The 23,196-nt window shown below is 47.0% G+C and overlaps 2 protein-coding genes across 2 annotated transcripts; one reads left to right on the top strand and one right to left on the bottom strand.

Moving 5' to 3' along the window:
- Window positions 1-3,427: 3,427 nt before the first annotated feature.
- On the bottom strand, window positions 3,428-8,738 carry LOC117412721 (large ribosomal subunit protein uL22m-like). The gene is made up of 7 exons (XM_034021257.3): window positions 8,503-8,738; window positions 8,363-8,408; window positions 7,534-7,669; window positions 7,216-7,281; window positions 6,767-6,844; window positions 5,856-5,925; window positions 3,428-5,193 (listed from the first exon to the last, which is right to left on the bottom strand). The coding sequence occupies exons 1-7, from the start codon at window positions 8,528-8,530 to the stop codon at window positions 4,985-4,987; spliced, it is 633 nt and encodes a 210-aa protein (XP_033877148.3). The 5' UTR covers window positions 8,531-8,738; the 3' UTR covers window positions 3,428-4,984.
- Window positions 8,739-8,784: 46 nt separating this feature from the next.
- On the top strand, window positions 8,785-22,763 carry LOC117431740 (gem-associated protein 5-like). The gene is made up of 28 exons (XM_058996547.1): window positions 8,785-9,083; window positions 9,812-9,966; window positions 10,148-10,329; window positions 10,557-10,708; window positions 11,059-11,169; window positions 11,588-11,720; window positions 12,194-12,359; window positions 12,632-12,844; window positions 12,970-13,055; window positions 13,179-13,261; window positions 13,712-13,848; window positions 14,172-14,245; window positions 14,393-14,574; window positions 14,854-14,993; window positions 15,227-15,398; window positions 15,769-15,963; window positions 16,328-16,456; window positions 17,079-17,204; window positions 17,346-17,441; window positions 18,160-18,297; window positions 18,438-18,585; window positions 18,920-19,039; window positions 19,675-19,885; window positions 20,168-20,422; window positions 20,606-20,768; window positions 21,049-21,604; window positions 21,872-21,959; window positions 22,405-22,763. Exons 1-28 carry the CDS (start codon window positions 8,942-8,944, stop codon window positions 22,570-22,572), a joined length of 4,521 nt encoding a protein of 1,506 aa, XP_058852530.1. The 5' UTR covers window positions 8,785-8,941; the 3' UTR covers window positions 22,573-22,763.
- Window positions 22,764-23,196: the final 433 nt, after the last annotated feature.

Below are 23,196 nucleotides of genomic sequence, written 5' to 3' on the forward strand. Positions count from 1 at the left end.
GGTGTTTGTGAATGTCTCAGGCCAGCACAAGGAAAGGGGTGTTTGTGAACGTCTCAGGCCAGCACAAGGAAAGGGGTGTTTATGAACGTCTCAGGCCAGCACAAGGAAAGGGGTGTTTGTGAACGTCTCAGGCCAGCACAAGGAAAGGGGTGTTTGTGAACGTCTCAGGCCAGCACAAGGAAAGGGGTGTTTATGAACGTCTCAGGCCAGCACAAGGAAAGGGGTGTTTGTGAACGTCTCAGGCCAGCACAAGGAAAGGGCCCCCGATGCTTTGTGCGTTCTGTATTCTACCTCCTGTCGAGCCTTTCTATCACAGCATGGCCTGATTCCCAAGAGAACTTCAAGGCAGAGAAATGATTACACGCAGTACAAGGGGCTGGTTTTATTGTAAATCTTGCCATCACAACATATGGCAGCGCTGTGCCGTCTGTTTGTGGAGGAAAGCAATCGTTGTAGAAAAACTCAATATGTTCTTTGAACTTGCAAACTGCAGATACGGTCTCTGTAGACGTTCTTTGTGAAGCGTTAACAGGAAGCCTGTAACATGGTCCGGTCATTTCATTTCCGGTTTGGTTACTGCACTCTATCTCACAGAAGCTTGGCAGGGCTGCCTACAGCGTGCCCACGAGGTGAGGAGCAGGGGTGGCACGGCACAGCAAGCAGGTTTTAGGAGCTTGAGTCCACACTGCTGAAACGGGCTGATCCCTGCTGTAAACCACACCTCCGCTTTCTAATATACCAGAGAACACACAAGACCCAACATAAACACCATGGAAATACTTTTCAGTAGTTGTACTGTTGGATTTGTATTAACATGATCATTAGTTCTTATTCTCTGTACTAATTATTCCATTTTGACACATGTATGTTTTTCTTCATATTGATATGTAGCACATATCTAAAAGTAAACTGTGATTCAACATTCACCAAATGATATTCTACACTGAACTGATTACTAGTGTATTTTTTTTAAAGAACCCTTAGCATGTTTTCTGTTGCGTTCCACTGTCGGGTATATAAGTTAAACAGAGATAAGTGTCTTTAGTTTAGAAGCCATTACATTTAAAGTGGCCCTCATTGTGCACTGCAGCTATCGCTTCATCCATCACAGAATTTCAGTCCATTTTCCACTCAGCACCCCTGAGCTCGAAAGCATTTGGGCAGTCTTATCCAAGACTCGGCGGTCCCTGTGGGTCTGGCATGCAGGACACAGCATACACAGCACTGGCAGGGAGAGAGGCTGCTAGCTGTCTCCGACTCGTCACACTTCAGCCACACTTGATGCTCATCAATCTTTTTGTTTTTTCCTTGAGTGACTGTTTCTGCATTATTTCTGTGCTGAGATATGCGTTGTCAGAGAGAGGAATGTAAATTGAGAACTTGCTATAGATTTGACCCCAGGCTTTGTAGAGCAGGAGGTGTCCTTTTAAAATCCATAACCATGCGCTGATGCCACTGTGATGATGCCCCTGGAACAGAATGATTGAGGACTCGCGTCTCAGAACAGGGGAGGATCCTGGGATGGGATCGATCGGCACTCACTGTATATTCTCAAGTGTTTTGTAGCTTCATTAACATAAAATGAAGCACCAAGCCCTTACCCATTTACCCAAGGTGTATTAGGTGGATGAGAACGTATTTAAATTATAATAATCTGTTTATAGAGTGTTCATTATATTACAGTACATGCTTCACTTATTATCAATCATGCAGCACAGGGTGGTGGAACCAATACTTCATTTATCTTTTTTATTTTTATTTTTTTTAATGAAAAGCAGACAACTTGTCACAGCACCAGCACACTTTTGGCACAAATCTGAGGCACTTAAATATTACAGCAGTATCTGTGCAAGACACACAACCACTTCCATTGCACTGACCAGTATCTGTGCAAGATACACAACCACTTCCATTGCACTGACCAGTATCTGTGCAAGACACACAACCACTTCCATTGCACTGACCAGTATCTGTGCAAGATACACAGCCTCTTCCATTGCACTGACCAGTATCTGTGCAAGATACACAACCTCTTCCATTGCACTGACCAGTATCTGTGCAAGACACACAACCACTTCCATTGCACTGACCAGTATCTGTGCAAGATACACAGCCTCTTCCATTGCACTGACCAGTATCTGTGCAAGATACACAACCACTTCCATTGCACTGACCAGTACCTGTGCAAGATACACAGCCTCTTCCATTGCACTGACCAGTATCTGTGCAAGACACACAACCACTTCCATTGCACTGACCAGTATCTGTGCAAGATACACAACCACTTCCATTGCACTGACCAGTATCTGTGCAAGATACACAACCACTTCCATTGCACTGACCAGTATCTGTGCAAGACACACAACCACTTCCATTGCACTGACCAGTATCTGTGCAAGATACACAACCACTTCCATTGCACTGACCAGTATCTGTGCAAGACACACAACCGCTTCCATTGCACTGGCCAGTATCTGTGCAAGACACACAACCGCTTCCATTGCACTGGCCAGTATCTGTGCAAGATACACAGCCTCTTCCATTGCCTTTACCATGTCAGATAGTTGTGTGGCTATCATTTATTTTTAAAGCACTATATTTTGACATAAAGCAAAAAAGCTAAAAAAAACCCTGTGTAAAGCAAGTATGCCGCTGGTCCATTTGAGCTGCATGTGTCGTATGGATCTGTGAGCTTTTAAAGAGGACAGGCTTCTCATCTGAAATTGAGGGCACTTTACTGGAATTGAGGCCAGGAGATGGCATTTAATAATAATACAAAAAAAACACTTAAAGCAATTCCAGCTGAGTAAAGAAACCAGGTAGCTGTACAGAAAGGAAGAAAGTAGGACAGAACGCTTACACAGAGGGCAAGGAACAGTACAGGAGAAATAGACACAGTAGCACTGAGTGGAGCTGCAGACCTTCAGTATTCAGACTGCATGTTCACCTGGTTTACCACATAAGAAGCAACTGAGAGTTACAACTACAGTTCAGAGCATCCGGCAGAAAGGGCTTCTGCGAGGGCTTATGTGCCTTTCTCATGAGCAGGCACGCTTCAGCCAGGTCTACAGAGAGTCAAACATCAAGACTGCAACAAGCCCTTCAGTGTTTTTTTTTTTTTTTTTAACAAATCATATTGTATTTTGGCAAGCTGTATAACATTCAAGGCAGAAGAAGAATGTAGAGATCCATACACCGAGTATGGAACAACTCCCCCCCCCCACTGCGCTAGCGTGAGGAGAACGACCCCTGATGTCTGATTAAAAGGTTTCTCGATTCCTGTCTAACTGACTCAAAACACAATAAAAACAGCTCTGTGGTATCGATTGTCCATCATCCATCTGCAACAGCAAGACTTTCTTTTGAATCCATCTCTCTCTGTCTGAGTCATATTAATAAAAAGAAACAAAAACACACACACACTGCCTTTGGAAATGGACTGGATATCATGTTTATTGTTTAGATCAACACAAAAAAGAGCTTGCTGGAGGATGATGTGCGAGAGCTTGCTGGAGGATGATGTGTGAGAGCTTGCTGGAGGATGATGTGTGAGGGCTCGCTGGAGGATGATGTGCGAGAGCTTGCTGGAGGATGATGTGTGAGAGCTTGCTGGAGGATGATGTGCGAGAGCTTGCTGGAGGATGATGTGCGAGAGCTCGCTGGAGGATGATGTGCGAGAGCTTGCTGGAGGATGATGTGTGAGAGCTTGCTGGAGGATGATGTGCGAGAGCTTGCTGGAGGATGATGTGTGAAGGCTTGCTGGAGGATGATGTGCGAGAGCTTGCTGGAGGATGATGTGTGAGAGCTTGCTGGAGGATGATGTGTGAGGGCTCGCTGGAGGATGATGTGCGAGAGCTTGCTGGAGGATGATGTGCGAGAGCTTGCTGGAGGATGATGTGTGAGAGCTCGCTGGAGGATGATGTGTGAAGGCTTGCTGGAGGATGATGTGCGAGAGCTTGCTGGAGGATGATGTGTGAGAGCTCGCTGGAGGATGATGTGTGAGGGCTCGCTGGAGGATGATGTGTGAGGGCTCGCTGGAGGATGATGTGTGAGGGCTCGCTGGAGGATGATGTGTGAAGGCTTGCTGGAGGATGATGTGCGAGAGCTTGCTGGAGGATGATGTGCGAGAGCTTGCTGGAGGATGATGTGTGAGAGCTTGCTGGAGGATGATGTGTGAGGGCTTGCTGGAGGATGATGTGCGAGAGCTTGCTGGAGGATGATGTGTGAGAGCTTGCTGGAGGATGATGTGTGAGGGCTCGCTGGAGGATGATGTGCGAGAGCTTGCTGGAGGATGATGTGCGAGGGCTTGCTGGAGGATGATGTGTGAGAGCTTGCTGGAGGATGATGTGTGAGAGCTTGCTGGAGGATGATGTGCGAGAGCTTGCTGGAGGATGATGTGCGAGAGCTTGCTGGAGGATGATGTGTGAGAGCTTGCTGGAGGATGATGTGCGAGAGCTTGCTGGAGGATGATGTGTGAGAGCTTGCTGGAGGATGATGTGCGAGAGCTTGCTGGAGGATGATGTGTGAGGGCTTGCTGGAGGATGATGTGCGAGAGCTTGCTGGAGGATGATGTGCGAGAGCTTGCTGGAGGATGATGTGTGAGAGCTTGCTGGAGGATGATGTGTGAGGGCTTGCTGTAGGATGATGTGTGAGGGCTTGCTGTAGGATGATGTGTGAGAGCTTGCTGGAGGATGATGTGTGAGAGCTTGCTGGAGGATGATGTGTGAGAGCTTGCTGGAGGATGATGTGTGAGGGCTTGCTGGAGGATGATGTGTGAGAGCTTGCTGGAGGATGATGTGTGAGGGCTTGCTGGAGGATGATGTGTGAGGGCTTGCTGGAGGATGATGTGCGAGAGCTTGCTGGAGGATGATGTGCGAGAGCTTGCTGGAGGATGATGTGTGAGAGCTTGCTGGAGGATGATGTGTGAGGGCTTGCTGTAGGATGATGTGTGAGGGCTCGCTGGAGGATGCCATGTGTTTCTTTGCTACAGAGAGTGGATGATGGTTCGATTGCGAAGCTGTTGCACATACTCCTTGGCCTGATCAAAGCCAGTCCTCGGCTCCTCTGTGGGAGCCACGCCCTCCACCAGCTTCACAAAGTAATGGCAGTACACCTTGTCCATGATGCCGAACATGCCTCTGCCATGGATTCGGATTCGCTTCAGATACTGACCCTTACCAGAGAAGGACTCGGCTGTGAACACAACAGAAACGCTGTCAAACCAATGGGAACAGGACTCCTATTGCAGAGCAATTTCACCCACTCCAGGTTTTAACACATGCTTGATTAGCCACGGCGCACAGGTAACAAGCTCAGGTGTGTCTTAATAAACTCATAGCAAAACCAGGAATGGATCAAACTGCTTTGCAATGGGATTCTTATTTCCATCCCTGAACTGACACACTGGGGTAGACATAACGACAATCTAAAGGGAAGAATAAAGAACTAAAATAAGCAAAAGATATCACTCTGATGAATACGAAGAAGCAAAATGCCAATCAGTGTCTCACAATAAGAAGCTCAGTAGACCAAAAACCTGGTTTAAAAACAGACCTCTCTCATACAAAACCCGTTACTGCAAACTTAAAACACAAGACTGCCATCTGCTGCTCGCAGACTCAGCGATCTGGCGCATGAGCACGTTCCAGACTCTTCTGTGCAGAGCCTGCAGTCTGAACGTGCTCCCCAGGCTGCCTGCACCAGTTCTCTTCACATTATACATTATTCCCAGGAGGAGGACTTATTGCAGGACTGCCACGAAGCACACGACTGTGCATGCAGGCAGCTTTCTCTTTCTGAAGACCTGAGCTATTTAAAAACACAGCCAGGCTATCTGCAGTGTGGAATCCACTTACCAACATACAGATTCGACTTGTATTCCACATTGTGGCTTTTCACTGCCATCTCCTGGGCTTCCAGAAGAACCTACACACAATTAAAGATTCAGGTCACAGATTCATCATTCATCACACGTTCCACTTCATTTGCACTAAGTGCTTATAGCAACCAAGTACATTTGTTTCCTAACATCAGTTTAATTCTACCATTTGGAGGAACAGGACATGCATATTAGCAATGCATTTCAACCTACAGATCCTACAGATATACCTGAACATGGGAGCAGTAAAGCACTTTGTTTTTCATGATCAAAAAATGTTCTTAAGACTAATGGAAATTCTCTTGGGCTCTCAATGTTTCAACAGCTCCCACCTTGCACACGTGTTTCAATTACTAACATCTCAAAATAACTGAGGGGGTGGCACAGCTATATAAACCAGGTCAGGCTGATGGTACAATACTACTGTGGACATTGTGATCAATGGGCAGCGTATTCAATAAGGGCCATTCAGTGCAGCTGTGACGGGCAGTGCTGTGTGATGCAGTGTCATTACAGATCCTGTCCCCTGTCGGTGAGGTGAGGGGAGGTTAAAAGCTCTGTAACCACGGATGCAGACGAGCCCGGCTCTTTTTCACTGACACGCACACACACACACACACACACGTACACACGTGGTTTTATAAGAAATAAAAACACCTTGGGTGCACATCGCTGCTTTAAATCAATGTGAGCAACAGCTGGAAAACAATCAAGAGAAACTGGTACGGCTTCCTCTGCATCCGTGCATGCACCCTTTTCAACGCAGTCTTCCTCCGAATCAAAATATAGCTTTGCAGTACCTGTTAGAAAGTACAGCTGAATGAATTGCCTATGGAAACACTCTGTGGCCACAGCAGATTCAGCAGCACGATGCATCACATCCCTTACCTCTTTGATTATTGCCGCCCCCTTTTTGTCATTGAACTCCAGCTGTGCTATGGCCTGCTCAATAGTCATGCCTCTGATCTGTGAAACAAGACAAGACAGTGGCGGGTGAGAGTCTGTCCCAACATTGTACACTGCAAACCCTCCAGGCTCTTCAGTGATGCAGTGCCCAGAACTACATGGACGTCCTATTTCAGTTACACTCTGTGCTGGATTAAGAGAAGTTAAATCTCAAAAGGAGAGCTCAGAGTGCTGGTAACATGAGGATGAGAAACCACACAGATTCTTCTTCAGTTCTGATGACCAGACTGCCTGAGCTTCTACTGCCCCCTAGTGGTTACTAAAAAACATCTTTCTGATCACTGCTGAGGCTCTTCAAAATGTATAAAGCAGAAAAACAACAGGTTGGCCCAGCGATGAAACCCTCCGACAAGGAGCCTCCAATTACTCACCATTTTTGCCAAATACCACATCTTGTCCTTGCTGTATTTAATTTGTCTTCGACAGTGGTATACTTCCTGCAGAGAAGGTACATACTTTACAGTTAGACCGGCAACCGAAACACCCCAGAGCTGAAACACCCGAGAGCTGAAATATCCCAGCATTCTCCTTTGGAGCCCTTTTACAACTGAATATTACATTTTGAAATGAGAGGCTCAGCACAGAAGCATGTATTAACATTGTGAAATGAGAGAGGATCAGCACAGAAGCATGTACTGCAGCACTCTGAAATGAGAGAGGCTCAGAGTAAGCAGTTGATGGACACTCACGGCTGCTCTGCGTGTTTCCTCGGGAGGCTGCGGCTGGTGCAGGACGCGGTTCTTTCGCTCCCAGTTTTTATTGCCTTCCAGAGCGGTGGTTGTATGGATGCAGGATTGAGGCAGGACTCTGCATGGTGCAAGCAACCTGGGAAAGCAAGGACAAGCCCGGAGTAAAGGAATGAAGGGTGGAAAGAAGACTCCCATTGCACAGCAGTGCAGTCCTGGTTTTACGAGAAGTTTAATAAGACACTCCTGAGCTTTTTACCTGTACACACTGTGGCTAATGAAGCTCGCATTGAAACCTGAAACACGTGAAACTGTAACACAAGCAGAGTCTTATTTCATCCCTCTACTTAACAACACTACTGGTATGGCAGCACCTGATAACGACTACTTGAGTGAATGTTTTCAATACATAAATTAATTTTGTTTTCAGATATCTAATAAAGCATATCAATATTTTAAAGTAAGTCCTTTCTTGTTTTGTGAAACCCAATAAAAGGTTAAACTACACAAAACGTACACACGGAGGACGGATATCCTTGAGTCCCAGCCATTTTACACGGATTTAAGGCAAACTGCAGTAATCTACAAAACTTCCAGAACAGCAATAATTTTAGAACATGAGACAGGCTTGAATCGCATGAATCGGATTGGTACATTCACGATCTAGACTCTTCATGTGTAAATCACAGCAAGTGTTAACAAATCAATTGGTAAAACATTCATCTCAGGGCACGACAGTGTGGAGCAGAGTGTCGGCACCGTGCATTTCTGTATACAGGATGTCCTCTGACTGATACAGACCGTACAGCAGGGGTTCATTTGTGTTGCTTACCGGCTTGCCTCTGCGTATCTCACGAGTCCTCTCGCCAACGAAACACCTAAAACACGAGGAAATGAACGGCACGTTCAGTCTACCAGAAACTACGTTAAATAAACGTTTACAAACACAAAATCACGTACAAGCCGACTTACCCAAACCAACAGCGCAGGACGCAGCCATGTTGACCAAATATCAAACTGCTTTACAGCAGGTCAGGCTGGACCAATCTATTGCAGAAAAAAAGATCGCTCATAAATCATTCACAATCCTCATATTTATATTATTAGCCCCACGTAATCACCATCTGATTGAAATCTTTACAAAACGGTTTAAAAAAAGGTTTATCGAATTGCCACGCCACTAATGGGTTCCTTTTAAATATATGTCAGTGAGTGAGTCCCTGCATGCCGAATCACTAAGTGTGTCCCTCTTTCCCTCTTGTAGTCTGCCCGACAGTACTAGTCGCTCGTCTGTGTTTGCTGGGGCAGCATGAGATTTCTCTGCAGCCCGGTTAGCACAGCACTGAACTGTACCATGACTGTGGTGGCATCGTTAAGGTATTTGTAAAAAGTATCTGGGCTACAATTTAGGATGTCGGAGAGACTTCTCCCAGCCTCGCCAAACTGGTACTGCTCCCGGTCCAGCGACACCAGTCCCAAAGGAGTTTTTGGGTTTGGAGCAAAAAGTTCCGTTTACTTGGTGAACGTCACTGCAGCGTCGCCAGTCTTTGCCGGTGAGCTGAGCGCATTGCGAATATTAATTGGGTTAGGGTTTGCAAAGAATTCACTGTTTGCGTTTTCAGATGTGTAAGCCTGCTATTTCTTATTCTGATATTAAATAGTTTGTATATTGTTATTATTATTAGTCGTAGTAGTACTACAGCACGTGATCACACCTGAAACAGATTTTAAATTTAATGTATCTTAACTAACATTATATTGTTTTAAAATAATCCAAAATCCTAACAGAAGCAATACTGACACCACCGCAGTATTTGGCACTATGAGATAATTCTATGATGCTACTTTTTATAAATGGACTCTTATTGATCCAGCAGTGTGGTTAGTGTTAAACGTCAAGACGTTCTGTAGCAATGTAACTTTGTACAGAACTTCTTGTACAGTACAGTGTTCTGGTTTCATAGCTAATAAGTCATCAACTTATTATTCCACCAATTCAAACTGTCTGGAAAGCTCTCAATGCAGGGATGGGAATCTGACTCCTATTGCACAGGAGTTTCACCCATCCCAGGTTTTACTATAAGCTTGATTAGCCCCAGTGTAGAGGTAACAAGCTCAGGTGTGTCTTATTAAACCCCTAGTGAAACCAGGACTGGATCGGACTGCTCTGCAATGGCAGTCTCATTGCCAGCCCTGCGGTGTGAAGGACCGATCAGTTGAAATAGTTTCGTAGCACTGATGCAGTTCTACACTTTTCCTTTTCTTTTCTATATGATTAAAGGTGAGCTCAAAGGCCACAGAGAACGCGTCTCTGGCTTTGCGTTCTGCCGCTATCCTGGTCAGGAGGAGATCTGTGCAAGCAGCTCTGATGATGGGTCTGTGAAGATCTGGGACTCTCAGAAACAAGCGACGCTGAAAGAACACAAAGCACACCAGGTACAGTGCGAGCCGAGAGGTCCCGGTCTCCTTATTACCTGAAGGAGATGCCTTCAGGTAATAAGATTGTGTTAGTCTGTCCTCTGGGTACACCAGTGCCACAGGACCAGCACAGCGGCAGTGCCAGGGTGCTCTTCATCTTCCTTTGTGGATGACGGGGAATGTGTTCTGTTGTTTGTAGAGCACGATCACGTCACTGCACTGGTCCCCGGTTGTGAAAGACTTGCTGGTGTCCGGTGATGAGAAGGGCATCGTTGTGTGTTTCTGGCACAACAGGAATGAAACCCAGAGCTTCTTCCCAGAGCCGCGAACCATCTTCTGCTTATCCTGCTCTCCTCACAATGAGAACTACATTGCAGTGGGGTGAGTGCTGACCCTACCCCTAACTGACAAACAGATACTACTGACATGCACAATGCTACTTAGGTATTGCTCATACACTCTGATGAATCTAGCCGTCTCTTAAAAAAATATAAATATAAAATGTGTGAAGGGCGTTACTATACTAGTGTGGTGTGTGCCGCACATTTAAAATATGGGTGACTGTTCAGTTTCACTAATACAGCACGTATTTAATTTCCTCTCCCAAGGTACAAAGACGGGATGATTGTTGTGATTGATATCAGCAGAAAAAGTGAGGTGCTCCACAGACTGAGAGGCCACGATGATGAAATCCACGCCCTGGCCTGGTGCCCTCAGCCAGGCGAGGAGGAGCTGCTCCCTCGAGCAGAGGAAACGGCAGGTACAGAACAGACTCTTTAAAGCAACTCTGCAAGCCTGTCGCAGACTACCACGGGCAAATCTTAAACAAACTCAGTGCTGCAGGGTGGGTGAGGTCCCGCTGCACGTCCCTTAGGGTAGCCTTCGTGGTGAATCTCATGCTGCCCTCTTTGCAGAGATTCCACCTTGATAGGGCTTGCTCAGGGCCGGTCCTGTGACTTTATTAAACGAGCCAGGTACCTGTGAATGCAGAAACAGTGATGCAAGGTGACTGTAAGAACACCTCCTGATGTAACAAAACACAGCATACTGGAACGCTTCGAGGGGGGTGCAGCTATCCGCTGTTTGTCTGACATGTCGATTCACTTTCAGAAGCTGAAGTAGCGAATGGAAGGAAGGTGCCAGACGGGGAGAGAGGCTGCTACCTGGCATCAGGCAGCAAGGACCAGACTGTGCGAGTGTGGAGCACAGCGAGGGGGAAAGGTAGGGTCTGGCGGCTGCAGTATAAGCTGTTCTCTGGTGGCTGATATGCACGTTTGCTTGACACAATGCTACTGAGAACACCAGAATTGTGACAACAGTAGAAGTTTATGTGCACAGCTGACCCTGTGTGAGATTGTCTTCTTGTGTTGGAGTGAGCTGAGTGGCTCTGTCAGCGATACGTGTCCAAGAACAACATACTGTATTTGTAGAATGTTATGCTTTGTTGTCTTTGATCTCGCTTTTAAGTTGAAATTTACATGCAATGTACACTGTGACTTGCAAACCAAAGGGTATCTGTGAGTGTGTGTGTGTGTGTATATATGTATATGTGTTCATGTATGTATGTCTGTATGCATGTATGCATTGATATACTGTATGTATTGCATGGCAGACCCCGTTTCCATTTCTCTGTCTGTAGGTGTGATGACTCTGAAGCTGCCTTTCCTCAAGAGGAGGGGGCTGGGGGTGGACCCCACTGTGAAGGAGAGGCTGTGGCTGACGGTGCACTGGCCTCACACCCGGCCAACACAAATCATATCCAGCTGCTTCGGGTAGGAAACCACTTGAGCAGCATCTGATAGAAAAGCAGTGCCCTCCTGATTCAGTTTCAATTCTCCAGCGTTACCTGTGCATGAAGCTGTAGAGTAAAGGGTAACTTCTAGTGATAAATCTCATCATATTGATTCAGCAGACCACGCCACAGCCTACTGGGTGTGCTCACAATATCACTGCTCAGTAGCTGGACTTGGCAGAGTCGAGTAAGGATGATGATGATGATGATGATGATGATGATGATGATGATGATGATGATGATGATGGTAGCGTTCTCCTGAATCTGTGCGTAACATGGAGGCAGCTTATTTCTAATTAAAATCCTATTTGCAATGTTTTTTTTTTGGTTTTTTTTAATCCAAACTGTTTGTTGTGGGTCTTTGTGTAGATTTCTGTGTTGCTCATTTAAGTCTGGCTGTAGGTTGCAGAGAAAGATTAACGGGGTTCCATTGCTCTACACATGTCATTGCAGAGGAGAGCTGGTGGTGTGGGATCTCACCAGATCTGGCAAACAGAAGTGGGCTCTGCTGGGCTCCTCGTCGGAGGGACAGAATCACACGCGCATCGTCTTCAACATGAGCTCCGTGTGCATGGGGGAGAGCAGGGAGCTCCTCATTAGCACCTCCATGGACAGAGATGTGAGAGCACAGCCTAACACTTCATAATCTACTGTACATAACAGAGGCTAGATGCACATGGTTTTGACTAGAGCCCAAGAGCCTGGCTTTTCCATGCCCCTTGCAACATGAAGAGGAATCCAGTTTAACAGGAAAAGGGAAATGTGAACCAGGTGTAATCACACACAGAGTGATGTTTCTAGCATCATTGTCATTACTAGATTAAATATACCACAGCCTTCTCATAACGGCGCATGGTGTGTTTCTATTGATGTCGTATTCTCTCTTTCCAGGTGAAGTGCTGGGACCTGGAAACCCTGGACTGCTGCTGGACCCTGCCCTCCCTGGGTGGGTTTGTGTACAGTCTGACCTTCTCCCCGGTAGATACTGGCTCTCTGGCCCTTGGGGTCGGGGACAACATGATCCGGGTTTGGAGCACTCTGTCCATCCAGAACCGATACGACACCAAGACGTTCTGGCAAGGGATCAAGTCCAAAGTGACCGCTGTACGTACCGGTGCTGTGTCAGGATCAAGCAGGGTCACAACCTGTCATCCTGTAATCGGGTATTTCACTAACAAAGTGAACAGCTCCAGTGGGTTTCATCTCTCGCTTGTGTGCGTTCATTTCAGTTATCCTGGCACCCGCTGAAAGAAGGTCATTTGGCATTTGGAACTGATGACGGCAAAGTTGGCATTTATGACTCGTACTCTAATAAGTAAGTTTATATATATATATATATATAAGGCAGAATTGCTTTCTGATTTCCTCCATGCAGATCCATGAAAGCAAATGAAATGAACCCGTCCTGCTACACGTTTTTATTGTTCTGCCCCTCCAGACCTCCTCAGATATCCAGCTCCTATCACAGAAAGACCGTGTATACTCTGGCCTGGGGTCCTCCAGTACCCCCGCTTTCCTTTGGTAAGTCCTTTACAGCGAGTCTTCCTCTCTGTTCACCAGGAGTATTCTTTCACCGCGATTCCCACTGATAAGGAACATTGCAAAGGCGTTGCTGTATTTTAGATCATCCATAAACCAGCCTTGTTATTTTCTTTATCTTGTTTTTATTTTATTGTGTGTGTGTTAATCAGTGAAACAAGCCACCAAGGCATTACAGTAGCGCTTCAGATTACAGGGTACAAGTAACCGTATCATTACATTGTAAGCACTCTGTAATTGCATGGGAATGGCCATGTGAACGACAGCTTCTCCTCTCATTCAATTGCATTGTAACTCCTGCAGTGCAGTTAAACACACAGTCCACCATTCTACCAATGTCCGGTCACTCCAGTGCAAATTCCAGGGGCTCTGCAGTATTGATGCCTGTCTTGGTGATATGTTGGCACGTTCCTAACCCGATTTCTACTTTAGGGGGTGAGGGGGACAGACCCACTGTGACGCTGTACAGCTGTGCTGGGGAGGGAGTCATCCTGCAGCACAACCCCTGGAAGCTGGCTGGAGAAGCCAACGACATCGATAAGGTCATCCGGGACACCAACGGCATCAAGGTGATTCTATTAAAATCACAGGCCAGGTAGTCTGTTTGGAGATCCCAGCACGCTGCCTGTGTGTAACAGACCCCCCATGTGCAGCACGTACGAGTGAGCATGCAAGACGGGTGTTCTTGTGTAAGCCTGCATGCACCTCGACTTCTGCAAAAAAAGGTTCCATATAGAGTACTGCTGTGGGAGCTTGTCAGGGTTTTGTTTTTGAGAATATGCAAACTCAAGGAAGATGTTAAGTGACAGGGATTTGATCTGAAGCTGGAATCGGTGTGAAGACTCTTCAGATTTGTCGTGTTTTCTGAATGTTTTTGTGTTTGTTTTTGCAGCACAAGCTGTCACCTCACACGGATCTCAGCTGGAAACCAGATGGTGAAATCCTAGCGATTGGGAATGAGGACGGGTGAGTGGCGTGACACAGCAGTGAATTGCACTGCAACTCCCAGAGACGAGGATCCAGTGGAGGCGCTAGTACAGTACGTCTGTATGTATTCCACGCATGCCTGTGTCAGTTTTTAATCCAGGTCAACGTGCCTGTCTGTCTCTACAGATCGATAGAAATCCTTCAAGCTCCAGCTCTGAGGCTGCTGTGCTCCATTCAGCAGCATCACAAGATCATCAATGTGCTTCGCTGGCACCACGAGCATGGCAGCCAGCCCGATGCCAGTCACCTGCTAGCGTCCGGGTCCAACAACGCCACTGTGTACGTGCACAACCTGAAGAGCATCATCGGTAAGAATCGAAGGCTTCTGGGAAAGCACGTTTCAAAGAAGGGGGCACAGCGTTTAATCAAACTATTAACCAAGCCTTCGCGATCCAGCCTCTGTACTTTACCACTCTGTGCAGTCATTGTTTTGTGTTTGGTACAGGGTGCTGTATATATGCCTGTATATTTACTGTATCTGTTAACACAGTTCAGTGTAGTTTACCGCTGTGTGCAGTCATTGTTTTGTGTTTGGTACAGGGTGCTGTATATATGCCTGTATATTTACTGTGTCTGTTTATTTGAAGAGACTCCATCAGACACTCCTGTTCTGGTGACGGAACCCTACCGGAGTCTGGTGGGACACACCGCGAAGATAACCAGCCTGGCGTGGAGCCCTCATCACGATGGCAGACTGGTCTCTGTGTGCTACGATGGCACAGCGCAGGTAAGTCATCAGGGATCCTGGGCTCTCAGTCACTGCGCTGTATAGAGGCTTCACACAGGAATGCAAATACACTGGATATGTGTCTTATTAAATCAGAACAAAGCTCATTCCACTCCCGTTAAACTCCAACGCGTTCCACATGAAACGGAATGATGTCTGTTATAATAGATCTCAAATCAGTGATTCTCCTAGCACTGTGTTGGTAAGGTGATGTTTTCCTCACTACTGTCAAGGTGTGGGACGTCCTGAAGGAGGAAGCGATCTGTAACTACAGAGGCCACAAGGGGAGGCTGCTGTGCGTGCAGTGGTCTCCTGTCAACCCTGACCTGGTCTGGACTGGAGGGGACGACTTCACTGTCCAGGAATGGGCCGTCTCCAAGCAGGAACACACAAAGCCACCGAAGGGTAAGCGCGGTCCCTCCTTGATAGGTCAAGCTGTTCAGGGAACTCTGATACATAACCATTGTTGCCTGACTCTTCTGTTTAACCCGTAGCTCTGAGGGAACTCTGATACATAACCGTTGTTGCCTGACTCTTCTGTTTAACCCATAGCTCTGAGGGAACTCTGATACATAACCGTCGTTGCCTGACTCTTCTGTTTAATGCATAGCTCTGTTTTTTTAGCTGACGACTGACTGACTTGTCCGTCCTGTAAACCCTAACGAAGCTGCATGACACCCAGACATGGATTTGACTTTTTAATCTTGATGCTGCACAAATAAAAGCTGAAAACAAATCCTGAGTGTGGATCCTCTCTCCTGCATTAACACCCCAGGGAAAAAAAGCATAGAGCTGGAGAAGAAGAGGGGCCTTCAGCCGAAGCCGAAGGCTAAGAAGAAGAAGAAGCCAGCGGGCAAGGGGCACGTCGCTGGAGATCAGGGAGGCAGAGGGGCTGAGGAGGGGGCTTCAGAGCCGGAGGAGGAGCAGGAGGATGTACCAGTCAAGACTGAACACACCCCGACCACAGCAGGTATTCAGACGTGTGCTCTGTAGCCCTGACCTTCACACCTTGATGTCTGTAGTATTATAGACGAGATCACCTGAACTCCTGCAGGTCTGGGCCAGAGCAGTTGAGGATGATAATATTAATAATAATCTGCAGGCTTGCATGCATTGTGGCTGCTGTAGAAAGGACACTGTCCTGTTTGCCTCATGACTTTCGTACGGATTGGGCCGCGTTTCCAAGCGAACACCTTGCATGGTCAGATAGTGACAGTGAATCTTTTTTATTTTAGTTAGAGCAACACCACTGAGCAGTGATGGAAAAGTGAATGGAACGCAATCCCTGTAATAAAAATGTTTCTTGATTTTTAACTGGTTCTTTTATCTTTCAGCTGTGTCGAAAGAGCCCAGATGTCGGCAGCCAGATGCAATAGTTTCAGAAAAAAACAGGAATGGTGGAAAGGGCTTTTCTTTTGTGGCAAGGGAATCTCTAAAGGATGAGAAACAGAGAGAAAAGCAAGGTTAGTTATTCTTCTTGTTGCAGTGGCCGATCTCTCACAACACAGTGTGACTAAGCAAAGCAAAAGACTTTGAATTGGAACAGGGATGGAAACAAGACTCCCATTGCAAAGCAGTTTGATCCATTCCCGGGTTTACTATGAGTATAATAAAACACACCTGAGCTTGTTACCATTACACTGTGGCTAACCAACCATGTATTAAAACCTGGAACGGGTGAAACTGCTATGCAGTAGGAGTCTTATTTCCAGCCCTGTAGTAAAGGAAGTCCTTGTGTTAGAGACAGTGCCGTGCTGTGTAACATCCTGCTCGTCTCTTTCTCGTTCCCGCAGCTGAAGCTCCAGTGAAGAAGCCTCGCTCGATCCTGTGTGTAACATCCTGCTCATCTCTTTCTCGTTCCCGCAGCTGAAGCTCTAGTGAAGAAGCCTCGCTCGATCCTGCGTGTAACATCCTGCTCGTCTCTTTCTCGTTCCCGCAGCTGAAGCTCCAGTGAAGAAGCCTCGCTCGATCCTGTGTGTAACATCCTGCTCGTCTCTTTCTCGTTCCCGCAGCTGAAGCTCCAGTGAAGAAGCCTCGCTCGATCCTGTGTGTAACATCCTGCTTGTCTCTTTCTCGTTCCCGCAGCTGAAGCTCCAGTGAAGAAGAAGAAGCCTCGCTCGATCCTGCCCCTCAGCACCTCCATGGATCACAGGTCTAGGGAAGATCAGCAGAGAGACTGCTTGACTCTAGCGGCTGTTCGACATTCCCAAGGCAAGAAATCTCACTCTTTTATTTCGATTGTATTTTGTGTGCTTCAGCTTGCTTTGTTTCTTATCTCGTTAAGATAGCAGTTCTTTCCCGCTTGGCCCTTTGTTTTAATTGTGATCCCCACTGTTGTTTCTCTTCCTCCAGCACTGCCCAGTAACTGTGTGCCTGGATCCGGGGCACACATACAGCTAGGCCTGTTTGGAGACAGAGCTGCGCTCTACACAATGTTTGAGGAGGAAGGTGAGGAACTGAGGCATTGTGTCTGATCTCAGTCTCCAGTGGCCCATTCCACATTACATGTGTTACAGCTTGAAACACACACACACTGACACATGCACGCACACACACACACACACACACACACTGACACGCACGCACACACACCCTCCTGCATTGTAATGTAGGCTGAAAACTTGGTATAACACACATCTTTACATTTATAAAGACAAAAGCTTCCTAAGGGAACATTTTCAGTGATTTCCAGTCCTTAATGTTTCTGTAACACACGTAACATGGAATGAGGCTAATCTGTGTTTTTAAATCTGTGTGTAGTGTGAACCCAGTCCGTGTGGAATCTGTGTGTAGTGTGAACCCAGTCCGTGTGTAATCTGTGTGTAGTGTGAACCCAGTCCGTGTGGAATCTGTGTGTAGTGTGAACCCAGTCCGTGTGGAATCTGTGTGTAGTGTGAACCCAGTCCGTGTGGAATCTGTGTGTAGTGTGAACCCAGTCCGTGTGGAATCTGTGTGTAGTGTGAACCCAGTCCGTGTGGAATCTGTGTGTAGTGTAAACCCAGTCCGTGTGTAATCTGTGTGTAGTGTGAACCCAGTCCGTGTGTAATCTGTGTGTAGTGTAAACCCAGTCTGTGTGGAATCTGTGTGTAGTGTGAACCCAGTCCGTGTGTAATCTGTGTGTAGTGTAAACCCAGTCTGTGTGTAATCTGCTTGCTTTCACGTACAGGAAGGAGCCACATAGAAGGTGGTCATTACGAGCCTCTGAACTCCCTGCTGCTGTGGAAAGGAGATCTTGCCGGTGCTCTGCAGGTAGCGATTGAGAAGGGAGAGTTAACAGAACACTTGGTAGCTGTGTCACCAATGGGTGAGTAATCCTTCATGGATCAAACTAAGCGACTCCTGTTTAGCGAGTTCTAGTTTTAGCAAATACTAGAAGCAGCCAAATGAATTTAACGACAGGCGTTGATGGGTGAGTTGTAAGCGGTCGTGTGTGCTTCTGTTCAGCTGGCTACCAGGTGTGGGTACGGGCAGTGGAAGCCTTCGTGAAGCAGCTGTGTTTTCAAGAGCAGTACGTCAAGGCAGCCTCCTACCTCCTCTCTGTCCACAAGGTCTACGAAGCCATTGACCTTCTGAAATCCCAGCAGCTCTACAGGTAAGCAGGCAGATACTAACCCGTAATGCGATCTTTCACATACAGGACTGGGAATCAGACTCCTATTGCATAGCAGTGTCACCCACACCAGGTTTTACTACCAGCTGGATTAGCCACAGTGTAGAGGTAACAGGCTTGGGTGTGTCTGTTCAATCAGGAATGGATCAAACTGCTCTGCAATGGGAGTCTTATTCCCATCCCTCTTGAGTCTCTGCATGTTCAGTTAACTAATCCAGGGCTTGCATGAATCTCGAGAGGTCAGAGTTGTGCTGCGCAATAAAATGACAGTAAAAGTCCATTCCTCATTCCCGACACCCAGACTTGTCTTTTAAAGGGAAGCCATAGCGTTGGCCAAGGCTAGACTGCTTCCTGAAGACCCTGTGATAAAGAACCTCTACACCACATGGGCAGCTATCCTGGAAAGAGACGGGCATTATTCCAACGCAGCCAAGTGGTACGTGAGAAACTGGGGCTGTATTATTATTATTATTATTTATTTCTTAGCAGACGCCCTTATCCAGGGCGACTTACAATTGTTACAAGATATCACATTATACATTATTTCACATACAATTACCCATTTATACAGTTGGTTTTTTTTTTTACTGGAGCAATCTAGGTAAAGTACCTTGCTCAAGGGTACAGCAGCAGTGTCCCCCCACCAGGGATTGAACCCACAACCCTCCGGTCAAGAGTCCAGAGCCCTAACCACTACTCCACACTGCTGCCCATCCCAATTTAAAAAAGCAATGGGTCCTGTACACGACGTTTTCACATGTAATATCTACTGTATTTGGAAGCAGCACTGCCTTTTCCTGCTTAAGCCCTAACTGCATGTTGAGTTTCCATGGGCTTGTACTGTTCATGATGCCAAAGCTACACCCTCTTGCAAGGCGTCTGAAGCCAGCAGGCAGTTTTATTGGACTAGGACCAGCATTAGATAAGTAATAGAGGAAACGGTATGAACTAGTGTAAACCTGACCAAATCAAACTGGATTGAACTTCAGGACAGGTACATCCCCTGAAAAGCTCCTTGTCTCCATACGCTTTACCGCTGGTTCTGTGTATAATATAATATCAACCCCTCAGTTATCTAGCTGCCGACTCCACCTATGATGCTGCCAAGGTAATCGCCAAGAAGGGGGATGTGATGTCGCTGAAGACGGCTGCAGAACTGGCCCTGATCGTCGGAGAGAATGCCCTGTCTAACTCGCTCGCCTTGAGATGTGCCAGAGAGCTACTGACTGCTCAGGACTGGCTGGGAGCCCGGGAGGTTCTCCAGGCACAGGAGAGCTTGCTGGTGAGTCACAGGACTGGCTGGGAGCCCGGGAGGTTCTCCAGGCACAGGAGAGCTTGCTGGTGAGTCACAGGACTGGGCTCTTGTGAGGCAAAGAGCCCATGAGGCATCAGTTCTGCTTCTAAAAGCAGTGTGCTGCAGCCTGTGTGATACAGACAGCATTGCGGTTTCACCCATTCCTGGTTTTACTACATTACAATAGGTGCCCTTTTCCCAACCCTAAATGAATACACATTCATGTAGCATTGCTCTGTTTGATATTGATTGCAATTGAATTGTGTGTAGGGTCACCAGCTTGTGTTCTGCACCAGTGAATTGCTGCACCAGTGCCTTGCTGGAACCAAGCTGATCGACTGGGGCAGTGCTTCCTCTCATGGCTGGACTGTGGGCTCGGGGGTCCCCTTCGTGGACGCGGTGGCTGTGGTGTGGGAGAGGGAGTTCGGCGTCTCCAGTGCTGATGTGGATAAAGTGAAGCTGCTGCACCAGCAAGTGAAATCTGTAGAGAATCCTGCAGCTACTGCAAACATACCCATTAAACAGGTAAGGCTGACTAGAGAACCCTAATCCTACCTGGGACGCTCTTGGAAATAATGAATACTCCAGATCGATTTGATTTACTTGAGTCTTCGTTATTTGCTGAAGCGCTGACTGTCGGAACATGCAGTGAAGCAGTTCACAGTGAAGCCTGACCGTTACTCTGTGTGTGTGTGTTTCTTCTCCTAGCTCTTGTTCCATTTGTCCCATGACTTGACGCTGGCAGTGCTGAGCTCTGTGGCGCTGGCCCGGGGTGAGACAGTGACAGCGATGCTGGGGGCCCTCACCCGCTGCAGAGACGCCACGCATTTCACCCTGATGAGAGAGCTGTGCAGGCTGCTGCTGCCAAAAGGTAAGGAAAGGGACGAGATCAGGGGAATACCAAACACCTTGCTGCATCACTGAGGAGGCTGGGACAGTCCTGTCAGTGTGTTTAACAAACACCTCGCTGCATCACTGAGGAGGCTGGGACATTCCTGTCAGTGTGTTTAACAAACACCTCGCTGCATCACTGAGGAGGCTGGGACAGTCCTGTCAGTGTGTTTAACAAACACCTCGCTGCATCACTGAGGAGGCTGGGACAGTCCTGTCATGTCTAGCGTGTTTAAAGTCCACTCATTATGTTTCCCCAGGTATGCAATCCGTCTCCAGCCTCAAAGCACAGCTCGACCACACTGACACCCACAGCATTGCGGCGGTTCAAAGCCTAGAAGCCTTTGTGTGTTACTTCCAGTTATACGAAATGTGGTGGAATCAAAGCAATGAGCGTCCTTCTGAAACGCAGCCTGAGAAAGCAGCTCTCCCTCAGCCCAGCGTCGCTGGACTTCAACGCGATGTGCAGAGTCCCTCGGAGCCTGCAGCTGTCAATGGGACCGGACCTCAGGACACAGCAGATGAGGAGCAGGGTGCGATTCCTACAGAGGAAGGTTCAGATACCCTGGAGGAGGAGCCGTGCCGCTCGCAAGAGACAATGCTGGCGTCCGCCTGCGCGGTCCTGATTTCAGAGACTCACGCTGCTCTGCAGACCACGCAGAGCGTCATAGAGGAGATACAGCTCAGGCTGTCCAGCATGATGCAGCAGCATCTCCGCGCAGCAGCTACACCTGAAGAGCAGCAGAAAGAGCTGCACGCTCTACCAGAGTCTGGGAGTGAACATGAAGCAACAGCAGCCAGCCAGTCTGGAGCAAGGTGTGCAGGGATGGGAATAACAGTAGTTTGATCCATTCCTGGTTTTACCACAAGGTTCATAAGACTCACCTGAGCTTGTTACCTAGACACACTGGAGCTAATCAGGCTGGTAGTAAAACCTGGAATGGATGAAACTGTGTTGTTTTTTTTTTTGCTAAGAATATGTTAAGTTGATTTTCCTTTCTCTGCTTTAATGCATGGACCAGCTTTTTAAACTCAAATGTCATGTTTTTCTGACATTGTGTTTTTTTTTTCTTTCTCAAACAGTACCGCAGAATCAACATCTTTGACTTCCTTAATTGCTTCGGTTTCTGAGTATAACAAACAGCTGGCTGAAATTCCAGAACACATCAAGGTGACTGAAACATTTCTACCCATTTATTTGTTTTTAGGAACCAATAGATGGCATGAAGCTGCACCATACCTTAGTCACAAGAAACACTGCTGCCAGGAATCTGTTCAGTAATTCAGTATAGAGGTTTAGCAGTGCTTTCCCCCAATATAGTGCTTAGGAAATTCAAAAAGGAAACTGCCCTGGTTTTGTGAAGTAGTGATGCTAGCTGCTCCAGGGCTGGAAATTAGACTCCCATTGCATAGCCATTAGATCCACTCCTGCTTTTACTACGAGTCTAATCAAACACACCTGAGCCTGATACCTATACACTGTGTCTAATCAAGCTTGTATTACAGCCTGGAATGGGTGACAGTGCTGTGCAATAAGGAGTCTTCTTACACGGTCAGGGCTGCTGCGTGTTCTTTAACCCTGCATAGTAAATGAACGGGCTCTTGTTGTGTTGCAGAGGTACCCGTTCCCCGATGTTATCGAATGCTGCCTCGTCATCCTCCACATGGGAAGGGACTCTGCCTCCGCGCTTCCTGAAGACCTTCAGCGGCGGTGCTTAGCTCTGCTTCACAAATACGGAACCGCAGCCTCTGTGATAAAAGCCCGACACAAATTCTGTGCGTGAAAGCCTTTCATACACAGGGGGTGCTTTGCACTGTTCACACTGACGAGACCCTCGGGTCGTGTCGTATTACTTGTTTTTGATTCTAGGTTATTTAGTTCATTCTAGAATTAACAGTAACAGAAATAATGAAGACTGCACCACACAGCACACTCATTTTGTATCTTGTAAAGAATAAAAAGCACTTGATTAAATATGCTGGTGTAGTTTGATTTATTCATGTATTTTTTTTTCTGGATCATTTGTATAAATCCTGGCAGTAATTGAAATAATTCTACTCCAGTTGTTGTTCTAACAGCAGAGGCTCATTTCAGCTGTGGTGACTGACGGGTTTGGGATGTAATCCATGTAATGGTCTGCTTGTGGCGGGTATCGCTGCAGACTTTGGATTTTTATTTGTGGTGGTAAGGGATTGCTTTGGGTAGTTTTTTTTTTTGTTTGTTTGTTTAGGTGTGAGTAGGTTTATAGTAGTTTTTCAGGTTATGTGTAATAAAGTCTCCCAGTTGCAAAGCAGGGGTAGGGTTACCATCTCCCTGGTGCCGTTGTATTTTGAAGCGCTTGTATTTACAGAATGAAAGGGATTGTCAAATCTTCCTGTCAGAACTGTTGCTTGATCTGCCTGGTTAA

This window comes from Acipenser ruthenus, chromosome 22 (genome assembly GCF_902713425.1).
Source record: "Acipenser ruthenus chromosome 22, fAciRut3.2 maternal haplotype, whole genome shotgun sequence".
NCBI lineage: Eukaryota > Metazoa > Chordata > Actinopteri > Acipenseriformes > Acipenseridae > Acipenser > Acipenser ruthenus.